A 26,371-nucleotide genomic window follows, 5' to 3' on the forward strand; every position below is an offset into this window, starting at 1 on the left:
GCAATAGGATGAAGGGCAATGGCCTTAACTTAGAGCAGGGTAGATTCAGATTGGGTGTGAGGAGGAAGTTCTTTATAATGAGGGTGGTGAAGCACTGGAATGGGTTGCCCAGAGAGGTGATGGAGACCCCATCCTTCAAAACATTCAAGGTCAGGCTTGACAAGGCTGAGCAACCTGATCTAGTCGAAAAGGTCCCTGTGCACTGCAGGGGTCCTTGACTGGATTACCTTTAATGGTTCCTTCCAACCCCATACGTTCTATGATACTATGATTAAACTGATTTTTTTTCCCAGTAACAATTCTGTGACAGATTAGGTTGCTGATTGTTGTTGTTGAGGCTTTTTTGTTTTGACGTATTTAGTAAGCTGAAAAGTTCATTGTGTTGATCTATAGTTGTCTGCTTCTGGGAACTTCTCTGTTGTAGCTTTAAGAAGATAAATAAACTGGAGGCTAACAAAATCTGCTCCTTTGTATTCAGAACAAGCAAAACATCTAGGTAAGACAGGACACAATGGCTAACCTAGGAGAAATGGAACAGCAGAGCATTACAGAGCATACCTGTGTAGCAATTGAAAATGGTGACCAGGTTAGGATTTGCCACTTCAGTAATACAACAGTAATTTCCACGATCTGTGACTTTTCCAAACTTGGAACAGAGCTGTATTCTTTAACGACTGTGTGCCACGTAATACAAGGGGATTAAAATGTTGGAGGAATACTGTGAGGAAAACCTGTGTGTAGAGTATAAATTCCACATTACTGAAATAGAAATTTCACCACTGTGCTGGGATAATACCAGGGTGGAGTTGTCTTTGTTGAAGGATAAATGATAAATGAGAACTTCTTCTGGAACCAGACAATATTTTTAAATGAGAAGTTAAATAGACTGATCTGTATTGATTATTTTTTACTGAAAACTTACATGAACTAGTCTCTTTTGATTCTTCTGTGGCAGTTTTCACCATCATATCTGTGTGCATCAGCCTGTACTTGGATAAATTGTTATGAATTAAATTAGCCTACTGAAGAAGTTGCATACTTGTACCCTTATAAAAATTACTGAGATGTGAAAGTTACTGAAATGTACAACCAAAGTGGGAAATGAAGGTCAGGCTGCATAGCAGTAATTTGCTCTGGCCTTGTATCTTGCAACTCTGTAGAAAAGACACATGTTAAAAAAATATTATGCAAATTTTTATAGTGACCAGCATCCTGTTCATCAGTGTTGTTACACCCAGGTATAACCTTGTCTTCAAGTTGTACCAGTCTTAAAACAAAAACTTTTGTTATCAATTTTGTATTTCATAGTACACAATGGAATTAGACTAATTAATATGTTTTTGGTATTTTCTGTTACAAAAGTCTTCCATATTTTCAAACCATATGTGCTTGAATTCTAATGTGATGCTGTTGATTTATCGAAAAATGCATACCAAATCCACACAGAAATAGGTTGTTTCAATGAATAATGGAACTGTATATTGGATAGCTACTAATTTCTGAACTAGATCAAATAGGTTACTTCAAACTAACATGATGGTCTTGTCCAGGTATTAGTTTTGCATATAAGTTGTAATTCCCTCCTTCCTGTTCCCTCACATGTGTTCTTGTAGAAACACATCAGGGGCCATTTTATTCCTTTTGTGGATGACTGCTAATGCCTTGTTTTTACAGCTTTTTTCCTATCATACTTCTGTGGGTAATTTTTAAGTATGTAGATTTTCAAATGTATTGTAACCTGGGGCTTTCTTAATGTTATTTCATGAGTTTCTGGAGGCTGCTTGATCAACAGAATCTTCTAATGTGCAGGCAAGTGTAAGAAAAAACCTAAACATTTTATACATAGAGAGCTATCTAAATAGCGTCTCTGCTCCATATATTGTAGTACCCACGAGAGGCTCATTATAATCCCTGGACCTTTTGTGCACCAAATACTTCAGTCCAGATAATGCTGTGCTCCATCTGCCTTAATCTCTGAGCTGCACAATGTGAAATTCTTAATGCTTTGACCTGCTATGTGCTAGCTTTTTTGATCTTGGGTTTTTCTTGTCCATGTAGCCATTTCAAACAAGTTTTCAAGATTGTTGAAGTTTATCAGTTCTACAGAATTATTTTGTGGTTGGTTGTTTTTTTGTTTCTTTGTTTGTTGTTGTTTTGGTTGTTTTGTTTTTTTTTTTTTCCCTTAAGCCAAGGATAATTTATAAATACTGATAAGCATCTGCCTCTTTATTTTACTATATTTTATGTGTTCAATTTTGTTGCACCATCTTTCAAGTGTTGTGATTTGTTGATATTTTTAAAAGTGTCACTTACTGGGCAGAGATCCAGAAATACGTGGTAGCGAAACTGTTTTTTTCAGCAAAGAAACCTTTGCTTACTCCACTGACATACAATTAAACCTGCTGTATATTTAGCTGTCAGCATAAAACAGGCATAGCAGTGTAATTCAGAGTTTTATTATGGAAATATGATGCTTTTAAAATTTACACATACTTTAGAAATCTTTTAGATGTTATATACAAAAATGTTCCACTCACTATCGTTAAGCATTGGTACTCCACAGAGATAAAATTTTAAGAAAGTACTTGAACCAACTGTTACTTGCTGATTTATTTGCAAATTTAAAATAGGATATGTAATTATCAGCTTTTATTGTTAATGTACTAGGAGATAATGTTATACCTTTCAAACTTTATTTTTAGAATTTGAGTTTACAGAAAGGGATGTGGAAATGCTTAATTTCAACCTTGCTAAAATTAATAATTAACTTTGAATGTTTAAGATTAAATTTTTTCTATAGAAATGACAGGCACATGTAAGATTTATGAATTTTTAAGTGAACCCATTCATTAATTTGATATAGAAAACTTGATATATGTCTATAATGTCATATATATATGAAATAAATGTAAACTAAAAAATCCTTGATTATAAATATAAAATTTCTCTACTGTATAGAAAAAGGTATCAAATTGACATATTATAAAGTTGTACCAATATTTCCTTTACTAGTTTTCACACATTTTCTCAAACTGAATATGCTATCTAAGAAAATAGTTAAGTAGAGCACACTGAAATTATGAAACATAACAATTTAGGAGCAGATTATTATTTCCAGGAGTGATAGTTACCTAATGTTTTCTTTCTTTTTAAACAAATACTCCAAGCAGAAAATTACTTTAAAAAAAAAAAAAAAAAGTAAAGATTTTTGTGTCTGTCCTTTACTACCCTGAAGTCTTTCATGTGACAGTAAATGCTTATCATGAATTTTAAAACTTCTCCTAAGACCACCTGAGTATGAGAAAAGAAAACACTGCACATTTTAATCAAACGTTATTTATCAGTTGAGGATTGTTTATGTGTACAGTTACTGGTAGAAGATAATGCTGCCAGCTGTCTCTGTGCTGCCTACATTCAAGCTCTTCCCTTGTGGCAATGCAAGACAACTTGAAGCCCTTACTCATAAAGTGATGGGTACTTTTCCATCTACTGGCACTTGGATGCTGAACTATTGTGTCAGCAGTTGCATGGCAACTCTGCATGTGCATGTACTTACCCTATCTTAACTGCTTGTCTGTGTTTTTTAGAGGGGAAAGCTTATGAAATAGACCTGGCAAAAATGTGCATTTTGTTGAATGATGAGATACTGACATGTAGTAACTTTGTACACTTCAGTGAAAAATGTTTTGTTATATGGAGGGACTCAACGTTAAAAATGGATTTGTTTTTAATTAGTTCTTCTCAAACTGTTTAAAATGCATGCGTATATGTTTACAATCTTTTGGGAAGAAGAGCTTCTACACCCATCTACAGAGTAACCTTCAGTTTGTGTCCTGGGGAAAAGCTGACCTTGACTGTGGGAGGTGAGGAACCAAGAAACTTTCAGAATGGAGCTTGTGACTGGAAATGAAGGATTCATCTTGGTGTAGATGGAAGATAAAACCAGTGGTTTGATCAGTTGCCTAGTAGAGGAAGGAAGGAAAATTCATGGCAAGTAGAGAAACTCTTCAGCACAGCAGCTGTTGCAAATCGATTGCTTGTAGAGATACTGTTGATGTTCCCCTCCTCATTTTTATTCATATTGTGCTTTGTAATGCTGCATGAGTCTGTGGCATTCAGAATTTACAGTGTTTGTCTCGAACAATCCAAGAGTTAAGTGCAAGATATCTGCTGTGTGTCTTGTGACATCTGAGAAAGAACATCTGTTGATGGACTCTTAGGGAGCAGGATGCTCCCCTGCAATAAATTAAACCTGTGGTGTCAGTCGTCTCATCCTCCCCTTCATTATGCAGAGATCTCAGCAATTATCCCAGAAAGGACTATCTGCAGGCCTTGACTCGGGGCCATACCTACCCCCCCTTCCTATCTCAGAGGAGCATGGAGAAGATAGGAGTTTTTCCTTACTCCGGAAAGAAAAGTGGGGGGGCAGCGGGCAAGAACTGTATAAAAGTCTGGGACTCTATGGGTGCATTTGAAGTACTTTTCCACCAGGAACCACTTCCCCACCGACGACATCGCTGCACCGTGGGTGGTAACTATGCTCTCTCGCTTGCTGTCCTCTATCTCTCTGCTTTCTCCCCTCTTTTCTGTCTCTGTTTTCCTGCCTGTCCTATCCGCTCTAGGGACCTTTGCTTTGTTACTCTAATAAAAGTTTGTTGTGCATGTGACATCTGACCTCGTTTGCGTCTTAATTTCACCATTTGGGATCACCTTTATGAAAAATTGCCACGTGTTCGAACACCGGATCGTGACAGAGTCCAAACCCACAAAAGTTGGACTTGAATTACCAGCTTGGTCCACAGCCACTTAATTCTGTGAGTGTTGCCTTAGCCAAGCGATGTGCTGAGAATGTAGTATTTTGTCTTAACTGTTTTAACATGGCTGCTAGATTCTGTGTCACTATTAATTAACTTGTAGTTCCAGGAGCATATGGTGGGTCTCCTGTGGATTTTCTGATCAATTACTTTTCTTCAGATACTACATTTTTTTGTAGATACCAGCAAGAGGCTTTTTCAAGAACTTTTACAACAAGATCTGTCAATGGATTTAGTAGAAGTGATGTTATGAACATTCAGGCATTATTATTAATGAAGAATAGGTTTGACTATGAGGAATTTAAAGAGCAAATAAATTAATCAGAGTATTTTAGTTGAAAAATATTTTTGTATTCTTAAATCTAAGCACACTGAAACACTCAAAAGTTGGGGGCACAGTCTATTTCCTCCTTCTATTACAGTCTGTTGGAGTTAGGATGTGATAGAGGGAGCAGGGACTCCACAAACTGGTCTTGTGTAGGGTCTACCAGGGAGTCATTGGGTGGAAACAACAATTTTAATTGGATTTGCTAGGAGGTGAAGGGAAGCATTTCTCATAATGAAACTGCAGTTACTTAAAATAGTCTTATACCTTTGAAGCAGTACCTGGATGGTCAGCATGCTTTTCAGAAGGAAAACTAATATGATCAAACAGCCTATGTTACAGTGTACTTTGTAGGTATTTTTAAATAATATTCATTGGTTCAGGGCTAAATAAATAGCTGGCAGGTAGCATAATAAATGGTGAGTCGGAGTGTTGTTACTTAGCTGCCTGGTCTGCCAACATACTTTTAGCTTTATGGTGTGGTAGTGAACAAGGAGTCATTGTGTTCCTGTGTGTCCGTATGACATACGTGACAATTTGAATTGATTTTACAATTTGCGGTTACCATGAGTATGGAAATTATGCATTTGTGCATTATTTTATTTGAAAATATTTTATAAAGAGATGGTGATGTGTTGCAAATAGTCAGCTTTTCTTTACTTAAGACAATCCATCTGTGGGGGTCACAAGTTAATAATGACCGGTATATGGAGAGAAAATTATTTACAGAATTTTGGTTGTAAACTCCAACTGAATGCTCTGTAATTGAGTATTTCAATCTAGCTGATTTTTTATTTCCAGAAATATGTCATTAGGTTGTGTCTGGTTATATCAGTATGTTTTTTAGCTGAACTGTTATCCCTGAGTCATTTTTATCAATATTTCTTCTAGCAGAAGATCACAAGAAATGGTCAGATTAGCTAAGGGCTAAATGTCAAGTGCCAAGCTCTCCTCTGCAGACTAGACTTTCACATTCTGATGGAGATTTCTGTTTTTTTTAATTCTCATGTGCGTATTAATTTTTTTTCACTGGATACTGGGAGACCCTAACAGATAATATCATTGATTTATTCTTAATTGCTCCTGTTGGATTGCTACAATATTGTTGTCACTTAATTTATTTATTATTTTAAATAACAACTCTTTTTTTTTTTTTTTTTTTTTTTTTGTATTTTCTTAATATTTTTCAGATTATGGCACAGGCTCAGGGTTTGGGGAAGAGATATATGAAAGCCTTTTTGAAAGGTTTCTTTGTTGCTGTTCCAGTAACAGTGACTTTCCTGGACAGAGTTGCCTGCGTAGCAAGAGTGGAAGGAGCATCAATGCAGGTATTGCTGAAACTGTCTTTTGTCTGTCAGAAAATTAAAAACTCACTGTCCACTGATAATATCAAGCTGGAAAGTTTCCTCAGTTTTTATTAAATTACCACATTCTAGTATGGAATAGTTAAATTTTGACTTTTTTAAACAAATGCCTTTATGATGTGAAAATAAAAGCTTTTGAGAACAGAACTTGCCAAATCTGTCTCAGTAAAAGGAAAATGTATGGGTAAGTAGTGATGAAGATTTGTTTTAGCTAGCTAGCTAGCTATATCTTCCTAGTAATTTAGAAATAAAGACTTGGGTTTTTGAGCACTATCTTTTGTCTCTTGGAATTGAATTGATGACTTACAAAGAGGCTTTATTAATTTTTAGTAGCTGTATTGTAAGACCAAAATGTTTTTGCTATACTTGCTCTAACTAATGAACAAGTATGAAACTGTTTCAGTAAAGAATACTGAAAATGGCATGAACCTAATATCAAACCTCTGCATATATAGGGCATAAGTATCAGCTCACTGGTTTTACTTTTGTTACACTGAATGTTTAAAAATGGTTTGCTCGCATAGTGGACAGCTACTTTGTTTCCTTTGTTATTGGAACTTGAAAAATTGACATTATAAAGTAGTTAGCTTTTGAATTGTTACATTTTAAATCATATGCACTGTATATTGCTGGGTATCACTAGAGAACTATAATTTGTTTTCATCCAATGTTACAACATTCCAGTTAGCAGAAACTAAGGATTTGATTCTTGGATGCCACGCCTTCTTTTCTGATTTTCTGAATAAGCTCAGAACCTTGAAGAGAGGTTTCACAGTAATGAAGACCAGCTGCTGGAGTTTGAATTGTGCAGCTTTCATGCAGACAAAACTTGGGCTGTAATCTGGGCTTGTTTGATTCGTATTTGATGCTATAAAAAGCACGCAGTGGGGAGGAAGGAATGGCAAGGTGGCACTGTACCTTTTGTGACAGTCTGTAATCTGGTGTTTAACCTCTGCCAAGAAGCCTCAGCTGGTCTACAAGGCGGCTCTCACCTCAAGAACAAGCACCAAAGTAAAATAATCATACCCCAGTAATTCTACAACACAAGACCAGATGTTAAGTGTAACATAAGTTACCTTTGCCCTTTTGATGAATGTTATTCTGAATGTCATTGATGACTAATGAAAGGCAGGAGAATCTCAGGGCTTACAGTTGCAGACCCAGAAATCTGCTCTTGAAGGGAGGAGTGGGAACTTGGGAAACCAGTTTCATTGTCCTTTTGCTATCTTCAAACAGGAGGCATTAAAATGTATATCACAGCATCCAGATCCAGATAGCTATAAAATCAGCCAGATTAATGCAACTCCCACATTTTCCATCTCCCTATTTTTTGTATTTGTTGGGATCTAGTGCCACATAAGAGTCACATGCAGCATTCAAGATGCAGATGAGTCTTGGATTGTATTGTTTTGGTGTGGTGTTGTTTTTTTTTATTAGGAGGGGTGTGTAGCCGGGAGGGTTGTTGTTATTAGTGAGCATGAAATTAAATTAGTATGACTTGAGCATTTAATTTCTGAAGAGTTGTTTTTTTAGCATGCCACATTGACTTTCATTGTTTGGTGGTTTGTGTCTCTGGCGTAGTTTTCTGACTGACATCCATTCTCATTTGGATAGTTTTACCTCAGTATCTGAGCTGCAATTTTCTAGGCTTCTCTATTCCACAAGTCTATTGAGACCCCTGGTCAAGACCTCAGTTTTATGTATCCTTTGAATTGAAGTCTCAAGTGTTAAGGACTGCTCTGGTATTTTTCTGAGATGTTGCTTCTATACTCACTTGAAGGGCATACAGGTGACTTTGTGTTTTCCATGGCAGATTTGAAAAACAGTAGAAATTATTTGCTCAGATTATTCAACTTGACAAAGAAGGATATGCACTCTTTATAGTGGCTAGGAAAAGCAATATATATTTAGTGGGTTGTGCTGGTTTGGTTTTGGTATGGTTTTGGTATTGGGGGAGGGCCTGATGAGTGGCTCCTGTAATAAACTACTAAAAGCTCCTCCTGGCTTAGGGACCGGGACCATCAAAGAGACAATTAGATGTGCCTCTGTGACTAACATGAAAGAACTGATGAAAGACCTGAGCAGAGAGCAAGTGGAAGAAGAGCTGAGCTGGAGAGGTGAAAGGTAGTGCCAAGCTGAAGATCCCGAGGTTGGTGACCAAGGAGGAAGAAGGTGCCCGAGCAAAAGTTCCCCTGCAGTTCATGGTGAGATGACAGGCTGTCCCCTGCATTTATAGTAGCTGGCTCCTGACCTCGTGGGAAGGACTGATGAAGGAGAGGTTTGTGGAGGACTGTCTTCCATGGGAGGGGCCCCATGGGGCAACATGGGAGGTCTGTAAGGAATCCTTCTTCCTGAGGAGGAAGGAGCAGGCAGGAGACAACACACTGTGGACTTACTCTAAATGCCATCCCCTGGCCGCTGGGGAGAAGGTAGAGAAATCAGGAACAAAGTAATTTGGGCTCAGGAAGAAGGGAGGGGTGGGGTAACATACGTAAGCACTGCTCTTTGTGTTGTCTGTGTCCTGTGTGTGTTTGATTAGTGTGAAATTAAATATTGTTTTTCCCCAAGTTGAGGCTCTTTAGCCCATCATTATAAATGGTGAGTAAACTCTTCTTGTCCTTGTCTCCTCGACCCACAAGCTTCTAGTTGGCCTTTGTCCTCCCCATCCTACAGTGTGTGGGTGAGCAGCCATGTAGCTGTTTTTTGGTTTTGTGTTAGGCCCAAACCATGACATTTAATGGCAACCCTGATGAGACACGAACCCAATCTAATCTCTTCCCTTGATGTTGATTAAACATTCCCTCTATTTACTAAAGTATGGGTAACATCTGTGTCTGTATAATTCTCTTGTTGGTTTTATTCTGGGCTGTAGCACTGAAATATAAGTTTCAAGCAAACTTCTATTCCTACAGATGTTTTTCAGACTACAAAAAACCCCACCTTCCTAGTGCTTTTAATCAGATACTAATTTCCTTGCTAAGATTTATTAGACACCTAACTAAGTCTGACAGGGACATAACTATAAGGAATATATTCCTCTCTTGCAGAGTAGCTTGAAGGACTACTGGTCATTGTGTTGTGATTCTTTCTGTTTATGGTGTTATGTGAGGAGTGATCTATATTGAATGTATCTGAAAGCTATGGGTATGAGTGAGAGTGAAGTTCAGTCAGCATGTAGTCATATATCCATCAATTGCATGCTTCCGGTAATATCTTACTGTCTCAATTTGAAGGTATCATGGTATGATTCCCAAGAATTTGTTAGTAATAGACCTCTAAAACATCTGGCTGGCTTTGTTTGCTCCTCATTGTGGCTCCTGCTGAGCCTGAAATTAAAAGTTCTGACAAGAAGCAAGTAATAAATCTCTCTCTCGCTCTCCTGCTTTTGCTTTCTGTTGTGCAATCCCTCCCGACTTTCTGTTTTTGTTTGAAACCAGCCTTACTGGTGCTCAGTAGCTACTGACAATGCTTTTGACACCCTTGCAAGCATGCTGTATAAAGGTACTAATGAAAATACAGATGTTCTCAGTCAGTTAAGACAGACCTAATGCATTTCATTGTCTCAAGCTGATTTTGTGTTTCTATAGTGATTTCAGCTACCTGTCATAATTCTTTCACTTGTGTAGACTTTCGTGTATATGCATATTAGCCTGTAGGGAATAACAGTGACCTATCACAGTTTGTAATTTTAACACCTTTTTAATTGTTTTATTACCTTTTTTTCTTTCAAAATGACTGTTTTTTAAATCTTCACGAGTTGCTTTTTGTTGCTTAAGATTTTATAGATGGATGCATTTTGTTAATAGTGGGTTTCAAGTGAGTTGTAATCTGTTTACAACATGGAATATAAGTTACACAAATAACCTACAATATAATTCCTTAATTGGCTGTTGTGATTTTTTTTTTTTCTTTTTTTCACTTCTCTTGTAATGCTGGATGTGTATTTTAGCACGTTTGATATCATATGGACATCCTGATATTGATTGTTTTTTTCCTCATGAGTTTAATTACTTCTCTGGTATTAAAAACTCATAATGAATAATGATGTGGAAAAGGGAATCCCTCCTCGTTCCCCAGATATATACATTTGTAAATTCATTAAATCAAATGGACTGTTTTCAAGTGAGGTGGAAGATGACACAGTATGTAAAACTTTATATGCAAGTTCTGTTGCAAACAGTTCAATACCAAGGATTATAGCAAGCAGTCTGACAAGCAATCTCTGATGAAGCACACTTGTTTCAGCAGCAAATGTTCTATTTCATTATGCATAATAGCAGTTGTAATTATTCTGTGGCAGTTCCTCCTAACTTTATTATTAGGATTACTGTACCTAAGCCTGGGAGCTCATGTGAATATTCTTTCTGTTCCCTAAGCTATAAGCAAATAAATTGTGACCTTCTGGTATTCACTAGCAGCATAACAACTATCCAGTTAATAATTATTTATAGTAAAAGGGCATGCTTTTACCCTCCTACTTAGAGAATTTCCTGTCCTCTGAGGCTTCATCATATGGCTGGGGATCTCAATTTGCATGCTTTTAGCATTAGATTAGTTAGTAATTGGAAACAGTGAACGTTTTGTGACTTCTGCACCAGACTTCTAAATTAAGACCTGTGTGTCTCATTTGTAGCAGGCTATTATGCCAAGAACTTGGGCAAACAAGTTATAATGCTTTAAGCTAGAGGAAGGAAGAAGCATAGGTATTATTTGGTTTCTTTATAAAAACAAAGAGCCCTTATGAGCCTATTTGTTGACTACTTTTCCAGAAGCTGTATTTTAGTTTTTCTAGACCTGAGATCTTACTACTAGTAAAAATGTCATGAGGAGTATGTTGTTTCTGAATACATGGTATTAAATTATTTACTTTTTGCTTTTTTTTAAGGAATCACAATTTATGTTATTTACATTAAAAGAAGACTTGCTGAAGTTCTTAGTTGTTTTTTGTGGGGTTTTTTTGGTGATTTTTGTTTGGGTTTTTTTTTGTTGTTGTTACTAGTTTCTGTTTTTGTTTTTTACGAAGACTATGACTGTTTATATAAAACAAATGGTGTAACCTTCTAATTTCTCTTACGTTTCTTCTACCAAAATTGTATTTTTTTCTGTGCATTTTGAATATGTCCGTGTTGCTTTCTGTGAAAGAAAAAACTTATTCTACATTGTCATATTTCTCTCAAACATAATTCTAATGTGTTATGAGTTGGATAACCACTCTGTGTCAGAAACACCTAAAAATATATTAATAATAACAAGCATTAGAATATGACATTTTGAATGCTTTAAATTAAAAAAGGAAATGTATTTAAATTCTAAAGCATTTCCTTTGTTGTATACAGAAAACAGTAGGAATCAACTGGGATAATGCAACTGGGACAATACTGTTACTACCTGCTATTTCTCTGTAAGATTAAGTTGGTATAAATTAAGTTGCAAGAAGTTTGTGAACCCTCATGGAAATATTTTCTAAGTATCAGCTGTGAAATACATCATCACTTGGAGCAACAGGTTTAAAATTGCCAGTTGTTTTGACCTTCTCTTTCGGTACTTTAAGATAGATACTTTCCAGTACCAAGCAGTTTACTGTGTTAAAATATACCGCATGTATGACTCCTATTTCCTAAGATCTGCACTTTTGCCCAATTTCATGTATCATTCTTAGCTTTTGGCCCCTGTGTGCCTGTATTGGGTACAATGAGTATGAATGCAAATTGTGAATTTCTATGTAAATAATTTTTATCTAAAGACCTGTGGTGGAAGATGCTGTGAAGATGGAAAACCATTCTGAAAAATTCTGATTAAAAAAAATTATCTACTCGTTCTAGTTTTTTTTATGTAGCTCTTGCAGTGAATAGATTCTAGTAAATAAAATAACAATGGCTGTTAATGTACTTGTTGTTTGGACTGTATTTCTGTGGATATTGCTGTGATCTGCTTTGATCCGCAGGCTTACTCGACTAGCTTATATCAGAAATAGTGTGACCAGCAGGATGAGGGAAGTTATTGTTTCCATGTACTTAGTACTGGTGAGGCTGCACATCAAGTTCTGTGTTCAGTTCTGTGCCCCTTATTACAAGAAGGGCATTGAGGTGCTGTGTGTATCCAAAGAAGGGCGACAAAGCTGGTAAAAGGTCTAGATCACAAGTCTTAGGAGGAGCATCTGAGGGAACTGGGGCTGTTTAGTCTGGACAAAAGGAGGCTGAGGGGAGACCTTATAGCTTGTTACAGCTACCTGAAAGGAGGCTGGAGCGAGTTGGAGGTTGATCTTTTCTCCTGAGTAACAAGTGACAGAACAAGAGAAAATGGCCTCAAGTTGTGCCAGGGGAGGTTTCAACTGGATATTAGAAGAAACTTCTTCACTGAAGCGGGAATTGAACACTGGAATGGGCTTCCCAGGGACGTGATTGAGTCTTCATCCCTGGAGGTGTTCAAGACATATGTAGATGTGGTGCTTTGGGACATGGTTAAATGGTAAACTAGTGGCAGTGTGCTTGATGATGGACTTGCTGATCTTACAGGTTTTTCCAACAAAAATTATTCTATTATTCTATGTCTAGAAATTTACCATATAGTCCAAAGCTCAAAATGTAAGTAGCCGTGTCTGCTGTTAAGCTAAAAATACTGTCATTTCCATCCTCCCAACCCTATTTATTCTTTTAAACTATTATATTCCACACTGTTCTTGTGAATTACATGTACTGAGAACAGCAGCACCTTACTTTTTGTTGCACATTAAAAACCTCATTTTTCTCTAGTCCCATTTTAAAAAAGGCGTTTATCAACTGATCTGGGTAACAAAGAAAAGATTATTGAAGAAATTGTAGTAAAGAGAAATCAGTCCTTATAAATAGTATTTAAAGTTAAAAATAAATACTAAGTATCCATCCTGGTTTAGAAGTGTAGTTTTTCTGAGTAAAAATAGAATTAAATGTAACAGTGTTTATTACATGTGTTGAGAATGGTTGGTTTCAGTCCTTTCCCTGGATTGGTTTGCTCATCAAAAGTACCATCAGTCTGTGGAGGGGAATCTCAGAAGTGAATGTCTGGTGGTATGTGTGGTGGGCCAAGTGATACTGTAAGGTGAACACTGAAAAATCTACAAAAAATCAGATTTTAGCAAATATTGCAGCTATCATACCAATGAATGAGGGGCTGCCTAGTCTCAACTCTGCTTTATTAAATATGACACTTAACTCTAGACTCTAGAGGTCATCTGTGGAGTAACTTGGAGACACTGTAATTGTATTTGAAGAGTTTGAAAAAACTTACTGAAGATATAAGCTATCAAAGACTTTAGTGTGGAGTAGTCTTACATACTTTCTGCCGAATAAGAGGAGTATTTGTGCTGAAATAACCCACAAAAAAACCCCATGAATACAGTGCTCTGGTGAGCTGCTTCCTTCCTCTGCCATTTCTGATAGGTTAACTCACAGCCACCAAGAACCAGTTACCCTAGATTTGTATCACGTCACATGAAATGATTGTGTACAGTTCTGTGTACTCCCTAATACTCTGTACTAATTAATTACTTGTTTATTTTAATGTTGAGGTTAGTGAAGAGATGTACTCCCTAATACTCTGTACTAATTAATTGTTTATTTTAATGTTGAGGTTAGTGAAGAGTCTAATTTCACTGTATGATTCTCTGAGAGCTTGTGCTGCTTTGTATCCTGTAATGGAAGGCGAACATTTACTGGCAGTGTCAGTACATGCTGTAGGTGTAGAATTTGTTATTTCTCTTTGCAAAGGGTGCTGAGATTAGTATTGTTACAAGTATTTAATTTTTAGTGCTTTATGCTTATATAACCAGTAAGATGCCTGCAGAAAGTTTGCTTTTTCTGGATTCTCCTTTGTTTTTAATATGCAGTGAAGGTATTAACTTATTTTCATCAGGCTTGTCGTAAGTATGTATCCTGTGTAATTTAATTTGCATGCAGTAGTGCATTGAAAGATGTGAACTACAGTTTGCCATAAATTAATGACATTTAAAATAGCATTTAATAAAGAAATATATTCCCCAGAATACTACGGATTCTTGGTCCTTTCATGCAACTGGGTATATTTTCACTGATTTTAATGGATTTCAGCTGTTGATGGAATGGGAGTTAGATGGAAAGTACATAGAGGAAATGTATAGATCTAAAGCTGTTATTTTTTTCCCTCTCAGCCTTCTTTGAATCCTGGGGGAAGACAAGCATCTGATGTAGTGCTCTTAAACCACTGGAGCATTCGAAATTATGATGTACAACGTGGGGACATTGTGTCATTGGTGTAAGTAAGTTTGCATACATTTCAATATATGCTGATATAAAACTTGAAGCACTAGTACTTAATATTTAATCTAGAATACTGTAAGCATATATATAAACAAGGTACATAAACATTTTAATAATGCATTGTTATTCCTATAATCAGTTTTCAAAACTCAGGTGTTCAAGGAATGCATTACTGAAGTTTTACTTGAAAGGAATGCAGTGTAATATTATGATATGATGTATGTAAGAGTATTTGTGTACCAAATATGCCAAGAAAAAAGCTGTAAGATAAAGAGAAAACAGAGAAAACATTATGTGGCTTAATGGAGTATACTTGTTTGGCTGTGCACTCATATATATGACAAAAATATTTTTTCTTTACCAATTAATTATTTTTTGTTTCTGAAGAAATCTGGCTGATAAATAAAATTTTAAATTAAATCACAAAAATTTGTTTGTCCTCTATAAAGGACAAATGTCTATAAAAAAAAAAGAATTTTACAATTCTAATGGGAAGGTCTATGTATTGAACCAAAAGGTGGCAATGTTTCGCTGTTGAAAGTATTCAAGACTTAGCAGGACAGAAGCTCCATTTCAGCCTTAATGTAATATAGAAATGGAATGTCAAAGTGTGCATAACTGACATAATGATATAATACATACTCATACTGCATGCTTGGATAGTTTTAGCTTAAGTTTTAGTTTCACAAGTGAAATGCACAATATGTAGATTATAACAGAACTGTCTTTGGAAGCTATGTAATCTGGTTTCCTTTTTTGCCATTATATCTCTTCTAATTGTCCCATTTTTTTGCCTGCCTCTTCACTGTAGTGGTAATTTGTATCACGATTTTTGTTCCCAGCTCCTAAAGCAAACTCTCTCATGTAGTTTTCTTTTGTTAGAAACTTTAAATTTACTTATGGTCTGTCTTATTGTTTGGTATGTAGATTTTCTGTAAATGATCTAGCTACAAATATGAATTTATTAATGCTCGCAATGCCTAATATTGCAAATGGACTCCAATTTCAGATCACTTAATGGCTGCTTGTAAAGTTTGATTCTGCCTGTGTGTGCATCCCTCCTCTCGAGTCATGCTCTGATGAATGTTTAAAACAGTGAATGTGACTGGTTAATAATTAATAGACTGAACATGTCTGATCATAAAACTGAATGAATAGTTTCATTGTTATTATACTTGAGTGTTTGTGGTACCATCTGAGCCATCTACATTGATTACTTTGACTTTGCTTTGGGTTTGGGCGTAACTACTGATGTTTTAGATGTTGTAGGTTTTTTGTCTGTTTTGAAAAAAATTGCCTGTTATTGGTGGTGTTTATGTTAATCCACATGGAAGAAATCACATTGTCTATGCATTGTACTGAGGTTTTTTTTAATCTTTGGGAAAGTACCCTGAATAATCAGACTAGAGAATTCAAAAAGCACGTAAAGAATACTACAATGGAAGTTAAACAATGTAAAAATAATCTGTTAAATTGCTTTGGTATGAAAATATTTAAGGATATTTTATATATCAGTAACAACTTTTAAGTTGTTTAGTACTTCATGATACGGGTTTGTTAGAAGCAGCTTTGGCCTAGCTTATAGTAACGTCAATATTTTAATTGTGTTGTTAAGACTTGCAGGATATAATATTTGGATATGATTTTGTACCCATATTAGTTGTTTGAGACTTAACCTTTGGTACATGAGGTTCTTACTCTATAGGTGTGTTAATATTTTTATCCTTTTCATTTTGATTGTTTACCTATTATTTCTATAACTGACTAGTGAATAGATATCCTATGTATATGCATGGATTGTTCTGGGTGGTCCTCAGAGGATTTGGCCGATTTGGGCAAGACATGAAGAGGGAAGGAAAGTCTCCCATCAGCTCCTGCTTTTTCTGTTCCTGTCAGAAACTCAGATGAGAAAGTGTTGTGGAACTGAGATAGGCAGATGGATATATAAACATTCTTTTATATCCTACTTGGCTGCTTAACAGTTATTCACTCTTTGCCAAGTCATAGTAGAAAATAGCTATGAGGTTGTGGGAAGGTGGTATTTTGCAGAACGAGAGCTGAGGTCAAATTCATGGCAGCTAGGCCAGTGCTGTCCAAGCTCTTTGATTTCTTCATACCATCAGAAATACTGTGTCATTCTAGGTGAGTGCTGTTGCTATCACGTCTTAAAAGGAATTGTTGGGATTGCCACAACTGGCTAAGTCCAGTTAAAGTAGATAGAGAACAACCTAACCTTGAGGCAAAGTGATGAATTAGTCTTGGTGGTTGTGGACACCCCAAGAAAGGGTTAATCAGCCTTTTATTAAGCTTGTGGTACTGGTTGATGATCCAAAAGTTTTTTTTCTCTATCATCCAACCTAGTTCTAGCTGAAATACATGGGTTTTTTTTATTCAGTGGCTTTTGATTACAAATGAGTGTCTGCTCCCACGCACTTGGTAGTGTTTATGCCTGATTAAGGTGTTAAACGAAGGCTGCATGTTTGTGGAAACATTTCATGTGTCTGCCATCCCTATCTCTGCATCTGAGGCAGGTGTAACTATGCATCACAACCACAACTGTGTAATTAGCCACTGTGTGTGCACACATGTGCATATAGCTGATTTTAGACACTATATATTTAGGTTGGCATTAGTCTTTAGAAGTGTAAAATTAGAGTCAGATAAAACCAATGGACAGAATAAGTTAGTAGAAAAGAATTATTTGTTTGTTTGCAATATAGTGTCTTAAACATAGCTAAATCTTACCTCAGCTTTTTAGATGTTTTAAGTTAATGTTTTTCCTTTTAGCTGGAATTGTTCCCTGTTGATACCAGAGTTAAGAGAGCTCAGTGTTGCATGGTCCAATTTTTGAACTCACGATTTGAAGTTGATTCAGAAGTAAGGGAAATTTGTATACTCCTTGATTTTATCACTTGCTTGAGTGCTTAATTTACATACTGCTATATTACTGGGACTTAATAAATTAAAAATCAAAACAGGAGGTTTTTTTCAAGAAATAATTTCCATTATTACATTTTCAAGAATACTGCCTTTGCATCTCTTAAATGTGTGTAAAGAAAAATGTATTATTTTCATTGTTTTGGAAACATATATCTTTATTTTCAAAGGGAGAACATAGTAATGTGACACTTTATGTTACCTTTAAAAGATAAATGGATACCTATTTTTGTCAGATTGACCTTGATCTTTTAATAACTTTGGTGGTGAAACAGGCCTTTTGTTTTGTAAGAGCTCTGCTCAGGTAGATTCCAACGGTTATGTAGAACTTTATCAGATGTTGTGTAATGAGTTACAGGGTGAATAGGCTTCTCTCAGTTGGTAATAATCTTTAAAGTTGGAATGCCACCAACATTGTAGCTGTAACAGTATGCATCACAGTGTGGGCTGGACAGTTTATGCAGGTTCTTGCGAATATGTACTGCAACTTCATTTCCTGGTACTAATGGAGATGGTGCTCTTCTATTGCGTATCAGTGGACATTTTTGCCAACTCACCTATATGTGATTTGGTTCCTACTGCATAGAAATGCAGGTGTTGTTGTGAAAGATGTTACTAAAAATTGATTTGTAGCTCTAAAATTAATTTTGCTTGTCGCTACTGAAAATCTGATAACCTGAATGTAAAGTGTTGTCCTACTTTTTAGTAAAAAATTATTAATGTGGATAAAAGTTGTTTTGCAATATGTGCAAGATTGCAAAATTAGTATGTGCATGTAAAATGGATATTTTATCTATATGACCAAATTTAAGTAAGTTTTTGAAATGGAGATGCAACCATATTAACTCAGACATTTAGAATGTTTGGGGTTTTTTTATATAGATAAAAGTTTGGACAAAGTCTTTTTCTCTACTTGGTTAATAGTGTTTTTAACAAAGGAGTTAACAATGACTACAACAAAAATAGGGCTATTAGATTTTGAATGATAAAATTTCAAGGCTGTAAATGTTCACAGGTGTTAATTTTAGCCTTTGAAGCTTGTATTACTTCTGTAAAGAGAGAACACCTTCTCCAAGGTGTGACTGAGAGTGGGAACTTTCTTTCTGGGTAGATTGCCAGGTGTTCCTTCATTTCTAGTTTAGAATGTGTGTTTATGTGTTAAATAAAAATAGCTATGCTAATATAACCTGGAAAAAGATTGAGAACCAATGCTGTTTGTTCTGTACATTCTGAATGATAATATGCTTCTAAAGTTTTGAACTATAACAGCTAAATAAAAATGGGCAGTATATTTAAAAACATGTTTTTAAAGCTCAGATACAGTAATAAGGAAAAAAATGTTGTCTATTTTGTCTTCTTGTGAGTTACTATATAGAAGTATAATTGCTTTAAGTGCAAAAGCAGCTTCTTACATAGAAAACTCCTTGAAATTTGTTTTAAAAATACCTTATTTCCTTTCTCCTATTCTGATGAAGCATATTAAGTAGCTTCTGTCACTGCTTCCTCTAAGATTATGTTCAGGCCTTGCAGCAAAATCCCTTAGTTTTGATAACAGCTAAGTATTTTTGTATAAGGTTAAATGTGTTTGAACTCTGAAAAATCCAGTGCAAATCAACATTCTGGAGGAAGAATCAAAGTACTGCTGATAAAGTGGTGTCTACTGCTGTATTCCTGACTGACGTGTGTTCAGAAAAGAGAACTGGAGGAGATAGTTTCCATGATGTTTTCATGTGATGGTTCAACAAGTTTCATCATATTCACACAAATCTGATTAATCCAAAATTCGAAGGAATACAGTCCTGTTCAGCTGATGGAAATAAAAGAGATCTCAAATGGTGCAGAGTGAATACCTACTATTCATAAACCATCATGTATTGAAATTTCAATACTAAAACTAGCCTGGTAAAATAAAAATCAGCAAGAAGGTTCTTACTGGAGGAACTGCACTGAATTTGAATCAGTACTTGCAATTATGAAGACTTCCCATGAAATTCTGAGAGGTGTAACACGAGTAGATATTTAGTGGTTCTTGCATTATTTTTATGAAAGTTTCTTTCTGATCACTGAAGTACTGTACAGCATTTTACAAATACCTCTGCCTGACCTTCTTAAGTCTTCCAATTTCTATTCTATTTTTGTTTGCACTTGGGTCCCTGTACCAAGTCATCTGTCTTCTGGCAGGTAGGACACTGCAAAGGAGGTTGTGCTGACATAGAAGCTAAATAATCACATTACTTTCTGTGCCTCAGTGACCTCAGAAAGTCTTTTCCTATTCTGTTCTTTTAGCTGGGAAAAAGATCCCTCATGTCTTTTCTTGATAAAAATCAAATATGTAGTTTGACTTTTATTATCTGTGATACAATCTATTCTTAGAGTAGATATACTATATATGAGTGTGTTAATACTGTTGATGTAAGAAATACTTATGTCTTGTATTTATAAAGTGATATGAGTTTTCTAAAGAAAGTTTTCAGATGCTATACCTGATCCCTGGTTTTATTATTAAGTGGTCAAGATGGTTTAAGTAGGCAATTACTGTAATACTGTGAAAACTGAGCAGTTGTGGAGGGAAGAATTTGTTGCAGTTAAAGTTATGGTTATTTAAATTAAAGTCTATGGATATGAGTAAGAAGTTTACGAGATCTAATGGCAAGAATCATTTATGGAGAGAGTCTGGCTGGAATCCTCAAGTCAAAAAGTGGCATATGTGGATGTTATGGCTTACAGATTCTTTAGTGGGCAAATTGTAATTTTGAGAATTAAAAATGACATGTTTTCTTTTCTAAAAAGTTAATGATGTGGAAGACAGTTAGATGGCTTAGGCCATTTGTGAAAGACGTGTCAGTTGATCAGGAGGAGTGCTGTATTATTATAAAAGGTGTTATTGAGAACTTTGTATTCTGGTTGATTTTAGTTTTATCAGCCTTGCTATTGAAGTAAGTAACTTGCTATTGATTTAAGAAACAAATTGTTTGTTGAATATTTATTAGTGTATCCATTGGAATACTACATTACATATTACTGAAAACCACCTATTATTACCAGGCTAAGCTGATTGGAGAAAAGCAATCATTAAGCTTACATACATTGAGCCACCATAAACCAGAATTTGGCCAATCGTTAATTAAAAAGGAAGAAATTATCATTCTGTCACAGCAGTGTATGTCAGGTAATATTAAATCTACATCAGGTACTTGACAGAATATAAGTGGAACTGGAATCTTGCTCTAAGATCAGTAATTTTGGCTCTAAAAGCAAATGTTGAGATTTAATAACAGAAGACTGTTGGGTTTTGTTTGTTCTTTTTTTCTACATATTGCCTTTGCTTTTCATTTAAAATGAACCATTGATGGTCTTGACAAAAATAATTAAAATCAAATGCACAGTCTGTGATATTTAGTTGAATTTACTGCTGAGATAAGAAGCATAAAATTTCACCAAGTTATATTCTAATGAAATGGGAGGGAAATTGCAGTCTTACTGACCTCAGTGCCAATTCAATAGCATCATGATTAAACTGTTGTATACAGAATTATTTCCTGGTCAGTAGTCCTTGTTTTAACTATATTTATTTTTTTTGACCCATTTGTATTTGCACTGGAATAACTGTGAGTTATGATTATGTTGCCACTCAGCCAGATTAGGATGTGAATAATAAAAACAAGTTACATTTGGGGTTTCATCCAAATACATGTATATGTCTGGTTCTTTGGAAAGCAAGAACAATTGGAGAAAAGCTGCTTCTGCGGTGATCTTTAAATTGTAAGGCCATCAGATAAGGTGTTAGCAGCTAGTTAATATGTAAGGAAGACCTATGTTTTGCTGAAGGAGGGCTGTGAACAGTTATTTTAAATCGCAAAACAAACTTTATTTATTAATTTGATAAATTAATTTTTACTTCACATTTTAGTGATCAGGTATATGAAGACGACAAGGGGGAAAAATCCTAACAAACAAAATCACTTTTCCCTGCCTCTGTTCAATAGAAAAGGGAACAGCACAGAATATGTTTTTTTACTGTCCTTGGTGATGGGTAATCATAGTATGTTGGAGATGTGGGGTTGAAGTAACCAGCTGCTTGAAATAACAGCCATGGTTTGATTGGCTTGAAAGCTGGCTGTGATCCTGTAACTCTGCCTTACAGTGTGATGACTGACTGCCCTGTGAAGGTCGTGTTGAGCAAAAGAGCTTGAAACCTGTCCTAGTTTAGAAAAATGTTTCTTTTACCTTTTGAAATATTTATAATTTATGTGCTAGGAAGTTGCTTTGCTTTCAGCAGAATTTGGTGGTACAAATGGCTGCTACAATGTATGTACAGAAAGGTAACAGTGTCTTTTTCCTAAACTTTTTTTTTTTTTTTTTTTTCCTTAAGAAGATTTGACAACCCTGATACGGAAATATTTGATATGTTTTTTTCTCGGTACCTTTCCAACTGCTGAGAAGTAATGACTAGTTATTTATGACTTTATGACTAGCATTGCTTGTAGGTACCTAGAGCTATGAAAGGTTATCCAAGTCAGTGAAGTAGTCTACACAAATCACACCTGGAAAAGGCAGGAAATGTGATTGTTTCAGCAAGTACCAGGGCATGCCAATGCACATTCTCTATAGCTATTTAGATTAGTCACTTTCTTCTCAAGTAAATTCACACTGAACATCTGCGATGGTATAGGATAAAGTCATGGGTAGTCATATAGTTGTCCTTGCACAAAAATACCAACTGTATTTTTGATTATGGAAAGTGTAGATAGACCACAATTTTGAATGTATACTTAATCTGCTGAAAATATAGCTTGATATTATATGTGATATTTCATACAGTGTGTGGACACAGCTGACTTGATACCTTTTAGTAATAAATTCCTCTAAGCTGGTTTAATCTGTTGGTTTTGAGCAACCATAAATATTAACTGCAGAATGTTATGTCTAGGAATCTTTCAATGAGCTAGACATCTGCTGACAAAGTGAATTCTGCTTACAGAAAAAATATTTATTTACACTCTAATTTGGAAGAAAAACCGTGAGTCGTGACCTGTACTGAGTATATGGTGGGCATGAATATTTTTGCATGTAATAAGCAGAGTTTTGGCCTTGTTTTCTCTTTTATTCAGCCTGTTAGCAAAGGCAAAAACAAGGGAATAGCAAATTACTAGGTTTAAAATATAATTAACCTTATCATAACTGTAATTTCTAGGGAAATCATATTAGGCTGTATTCATGAATGTAACATCAGTTTTTTATGTGCAATCAGCTAGTCCTGGAAAGTGCAATTGAACAAAATTTAGTCTTAAATTCATATGTATTTGTTTAGCTGAGAGGGACCTTACTGCTGTTGTCAACTGTCTATCTGTTGATTTGCTGAAGAGCAATGCAGTCAAACTGCAGCTGCAACAGGGTAGGTTTAGACTGGAAATTACGAAAAATGTTTTCACAGAATGAGCGGTTAGACACTGGACTAGGCTGCCCAGGGAGGCGGTTGAGTCACCATCCCTGAATGTGTTTAAGGGTCGTTTGGATGTGGTGTTGGTGGATATGGTATAGGGGAGAACTTTGTAGTAGAACTTTGTAGTACTTTTTTGAGTAGGGATGATGGTTGGACTTGGTGATCCTAAGGGTCTTTTCCAACCTGAATAGTTCTATGATTCGAATGGTTAAGTCATTAGAGAGGCTATGTAACTTCTATCCTTGCAGCTATTTAAAACTTGACCAGCAAAAACCTGAGTACCCTAATCTAGCTTTGAAGTTGCATCTGTTTTGGCAAGCAGTTGAAATAGATGACTCCCAGAGGTCTCTTCCAACCTGAATTACTCTGTTTGTCTACATCAAATGGAATTCCAGCAATGGAACTTTTAAGATATGACACATGATTGCTGTGCCCTTTCAAAGTTATAAATCAACATTACTACTTCATGTTTACAATATGAATGATGATGTTTTAAATTTGTTTTATAACATGGAAGTGGACTTTCTAAAAACCCTCTTATTCTATAGAACTTATTGTGATATTTGTCTTCTAGTGGCTTCTAAAAGACCCTGTCACACATTGGAAGCCTGTTGTGTTAATAGCTGAACATACAGAGAATGGTAAGATTGCATTTGGGTTTTATAACTAGATTGTAAATTCTCTAAAGGAGAAACAAGGAGTAGATTGAGGCAGATGTGTATGGTGAAGCAATCAGTGGCATGGGAGGCAGACTGCATGCAGATGGCTGAACATTGGGTCGTGTTTAACATACTATAGTAAAGGGAACTGCTTTGCAAATATATGTGGAGAACAGTTCCCAAGTGAGAAGAGGAGCCTGAAAAAGTACACAAGTAATTGTTTGCTTGCTTGTTAAATTTTCAATTAAGTCTTACCAAATTCATTAATAAAGGACAGGGTCAACATTTTGACTGTAAATCAGAGGGAACTGTGTCAGGAATAAAGTAGAAAAGACACCTAAAGCGAAGGCAAAAAAATTAATGTGATGGAAACCTGAAAGCAAAGAGAGGGGTTACTGACAAAGTTTCGTGTCATGGCTGCAATTTAGTTACTTGATGTAGGAAGACTCTGCAAGAATATTTTTTATTATTATTTCAGAAATAGAACTTGAATTGTTTTGGACTTAACCTGTCTTCTCTGCCAATATGCAGCAGAATGATCTAGCTTGTACTCTTTAACTACTCAGATTTTCCCTGGTAGTGTAGGTATCTTATTTCATGGCTACCTCTGTGAAATGTTAAAAAGTAGTATATAAGCATAAATTTGGAGTAGGGAAAAAAGTAAAAGTGAAAACTTAAAATTACGGTTCACTTTAAACCAAGATCCTTAGCATAATACCATTTAGAGTTTTGGTAATTAATAGCATATATCTTAAGGCAAGAAAGAGATACCTAGTGAGCATATTTTTTGTGTTAGTCATTGGATTATATGTTTGCTTTAAGGGACAAATTAGTGGCATTCTCAGAACAATAACTTTGATGTTTCAAGAACTAGGGCAACTGTAAAGAGAGAAGTGTGGTCTTGCCATATAAAGGGAAGTATATTGTCAGTAAGCAAAATATAATAGCATCCTGTACACCCAGAAGACCTGCTGTGATGTTTGCATCTGCATAAGATCCCTTTTGCCCTCAGAAGAGTCTATTTTTAAACTGGTGCTGAGTTTGACCTTAGTAAAGAGATACCATTGAAAGATATTTAAATGCACGATCATGCACAGTGTGTCCCTCAGTCCTATAGGACACTTGACAGTAGTATTTTTTTCTACAGCAGATTTGTATTAGTTTGCAGTTTTCTTGAGTTCAAAGGCTTATCTATTTAACATTAAAGGGGAAAACTTAATTACAAATTATATTCCATATCCTTAATTGATACTAGTTTAGCTGAATCCATGAGACAGAATTAGACTCAGCTTCATTGTTCCACACAGTTTATGATGAAACGGTTTCAGATCTCTGATTAAAATAGGAACAGCTTCCATAAAATGTGAAGTGCTGATTTAGTTGTTAAATATATGTTCCTTACTGTGAGTTGTGATTTCTTTGTACAACTTGTGAAGAATATCAGTTGTTCTAGGTCAAGACAAGCACTACTGCACAGGAACAGCATGCATACCTTTGAGAATTGAAGGAGGCTCCTGCTTTCAAATGACATACGTTTATTGTAACATGTTTAAAATACTTTACAAACCCAGGAATTTTTAAGAACAATAATCTTTCATGGGCCTCTTGTGACCTTCTAAGATAATGTTTGACCTTTACGTTATTCCATATTTCAACTGTAATGTTGAATGGTAGCTAAGTTCTTTTAAAATAAGCTGATTGAACACTTGTCCCTCTTACTGCCTGAAACCTTGTTTTCCTGTGGTCAGACTGTTTTTTGTGTGTCAGGACTGCAGTACTACTACGTAATTGAGAGAGAAGTCACCTTATTCCAAATGTTTTAAAACTGACAGTGATGAGAAAGTGTGATGTTAGGATGATTCTTTACTGGGGAAAATTTACAATGTTGTGATGATGTGTTGGCTGATATTAAGTTAATCCTGATTTATTAAAGCAAAGGACCTCTGAATGTCTGAACCCAAATTTAACAAAAAAGAAGTGCATCTTAGTATCTGAAGTGCATCTGATTATCTTAAGTGCATCTTAGAATCTGACACTTTGTCTAGATGCTTCTTAGTTTTAGTTATTGAAACAGCTGAGCACATTCAGATAGGATATTTCCTCCTCTTTATTTCCCCTTTCATCTGTCCTTTTTGAGGCATTATCTTAGTGGTCATCTTGGGTAGAGTTTGAATAGCTGACATTTGAGTTCTTCTGGTAAATTCTCATGTGTAAACCCATGGCTATTACTCATGTTGAAGAGATTACAGAGTTTGTGAATGCATAAAGTGTGTTGAGGTTTATGTAAGTATCTAGGCAGTGGGAAAGTTGATTCTGTGTTGTGTTACCTTAGCGCTTGAGTACTATGGTCTACAGTTTAGTAGCTGCTGTCTCCCACTTTTCTAAAATCTGCCACCATTATTCCAGCTGTATAATTCTAAATAGTTTCTGCTTTTCTCCTTTGTAACACTTAACAGATTTTTTGTATGATTGTTTTTATGTGTGTTTTAATTAGCTTTTCACATTATCTATCTCTCTTGTCTGTATGTGAATGATTTAACACTTTCAAAAATACTG

The 26,371-nt window shown here is 35.6% G+C and overlaps 1 protein-coding gene across 1 annotated transcript in view; it reads left to right on the forward strand.

Annotated features, from left to right (window-relative positions):
• Positions 1–6,332: 6,332 nt before the first annotated feature.
• Positions 6,333–26,371, forward strand: part of IMMP2L (IMP2 inner mitochondrial membrane peptidase-like (S. cerevisiae)) — a 423,070-nt gene continuing 403,031 nt past the window's right edge. Inside the window, exons 1-2 of the mRNA XM_010006266.1 lie at positions 6,333–6,467; positions 14,668–14,771. Of these exons, the coding sequence (XP_010004568.1) occupies positions 6,333–6,467; positions 14,668–14,771 (239 nt within the window). The remainder of the gene's footprint in view (positions 6,468–14,667; positions 14,772–26,371) is intronic.

This window comes from Chaetura pelagica, unplaced genomic scaffold (assembly GCF_000747805.2).
Source record: "Chaetura pelagica isolate M959 unplaced genomic scaffold, ChaPel_1.0 scaffold108, whole genome shotgun sequence".
Classification (NCBI taxonomy): Eukaryota; Metazoa; Chordata; class Aves; order Apodiformes; family Apodidae; genus Chaetura; species Chaetura pelagica.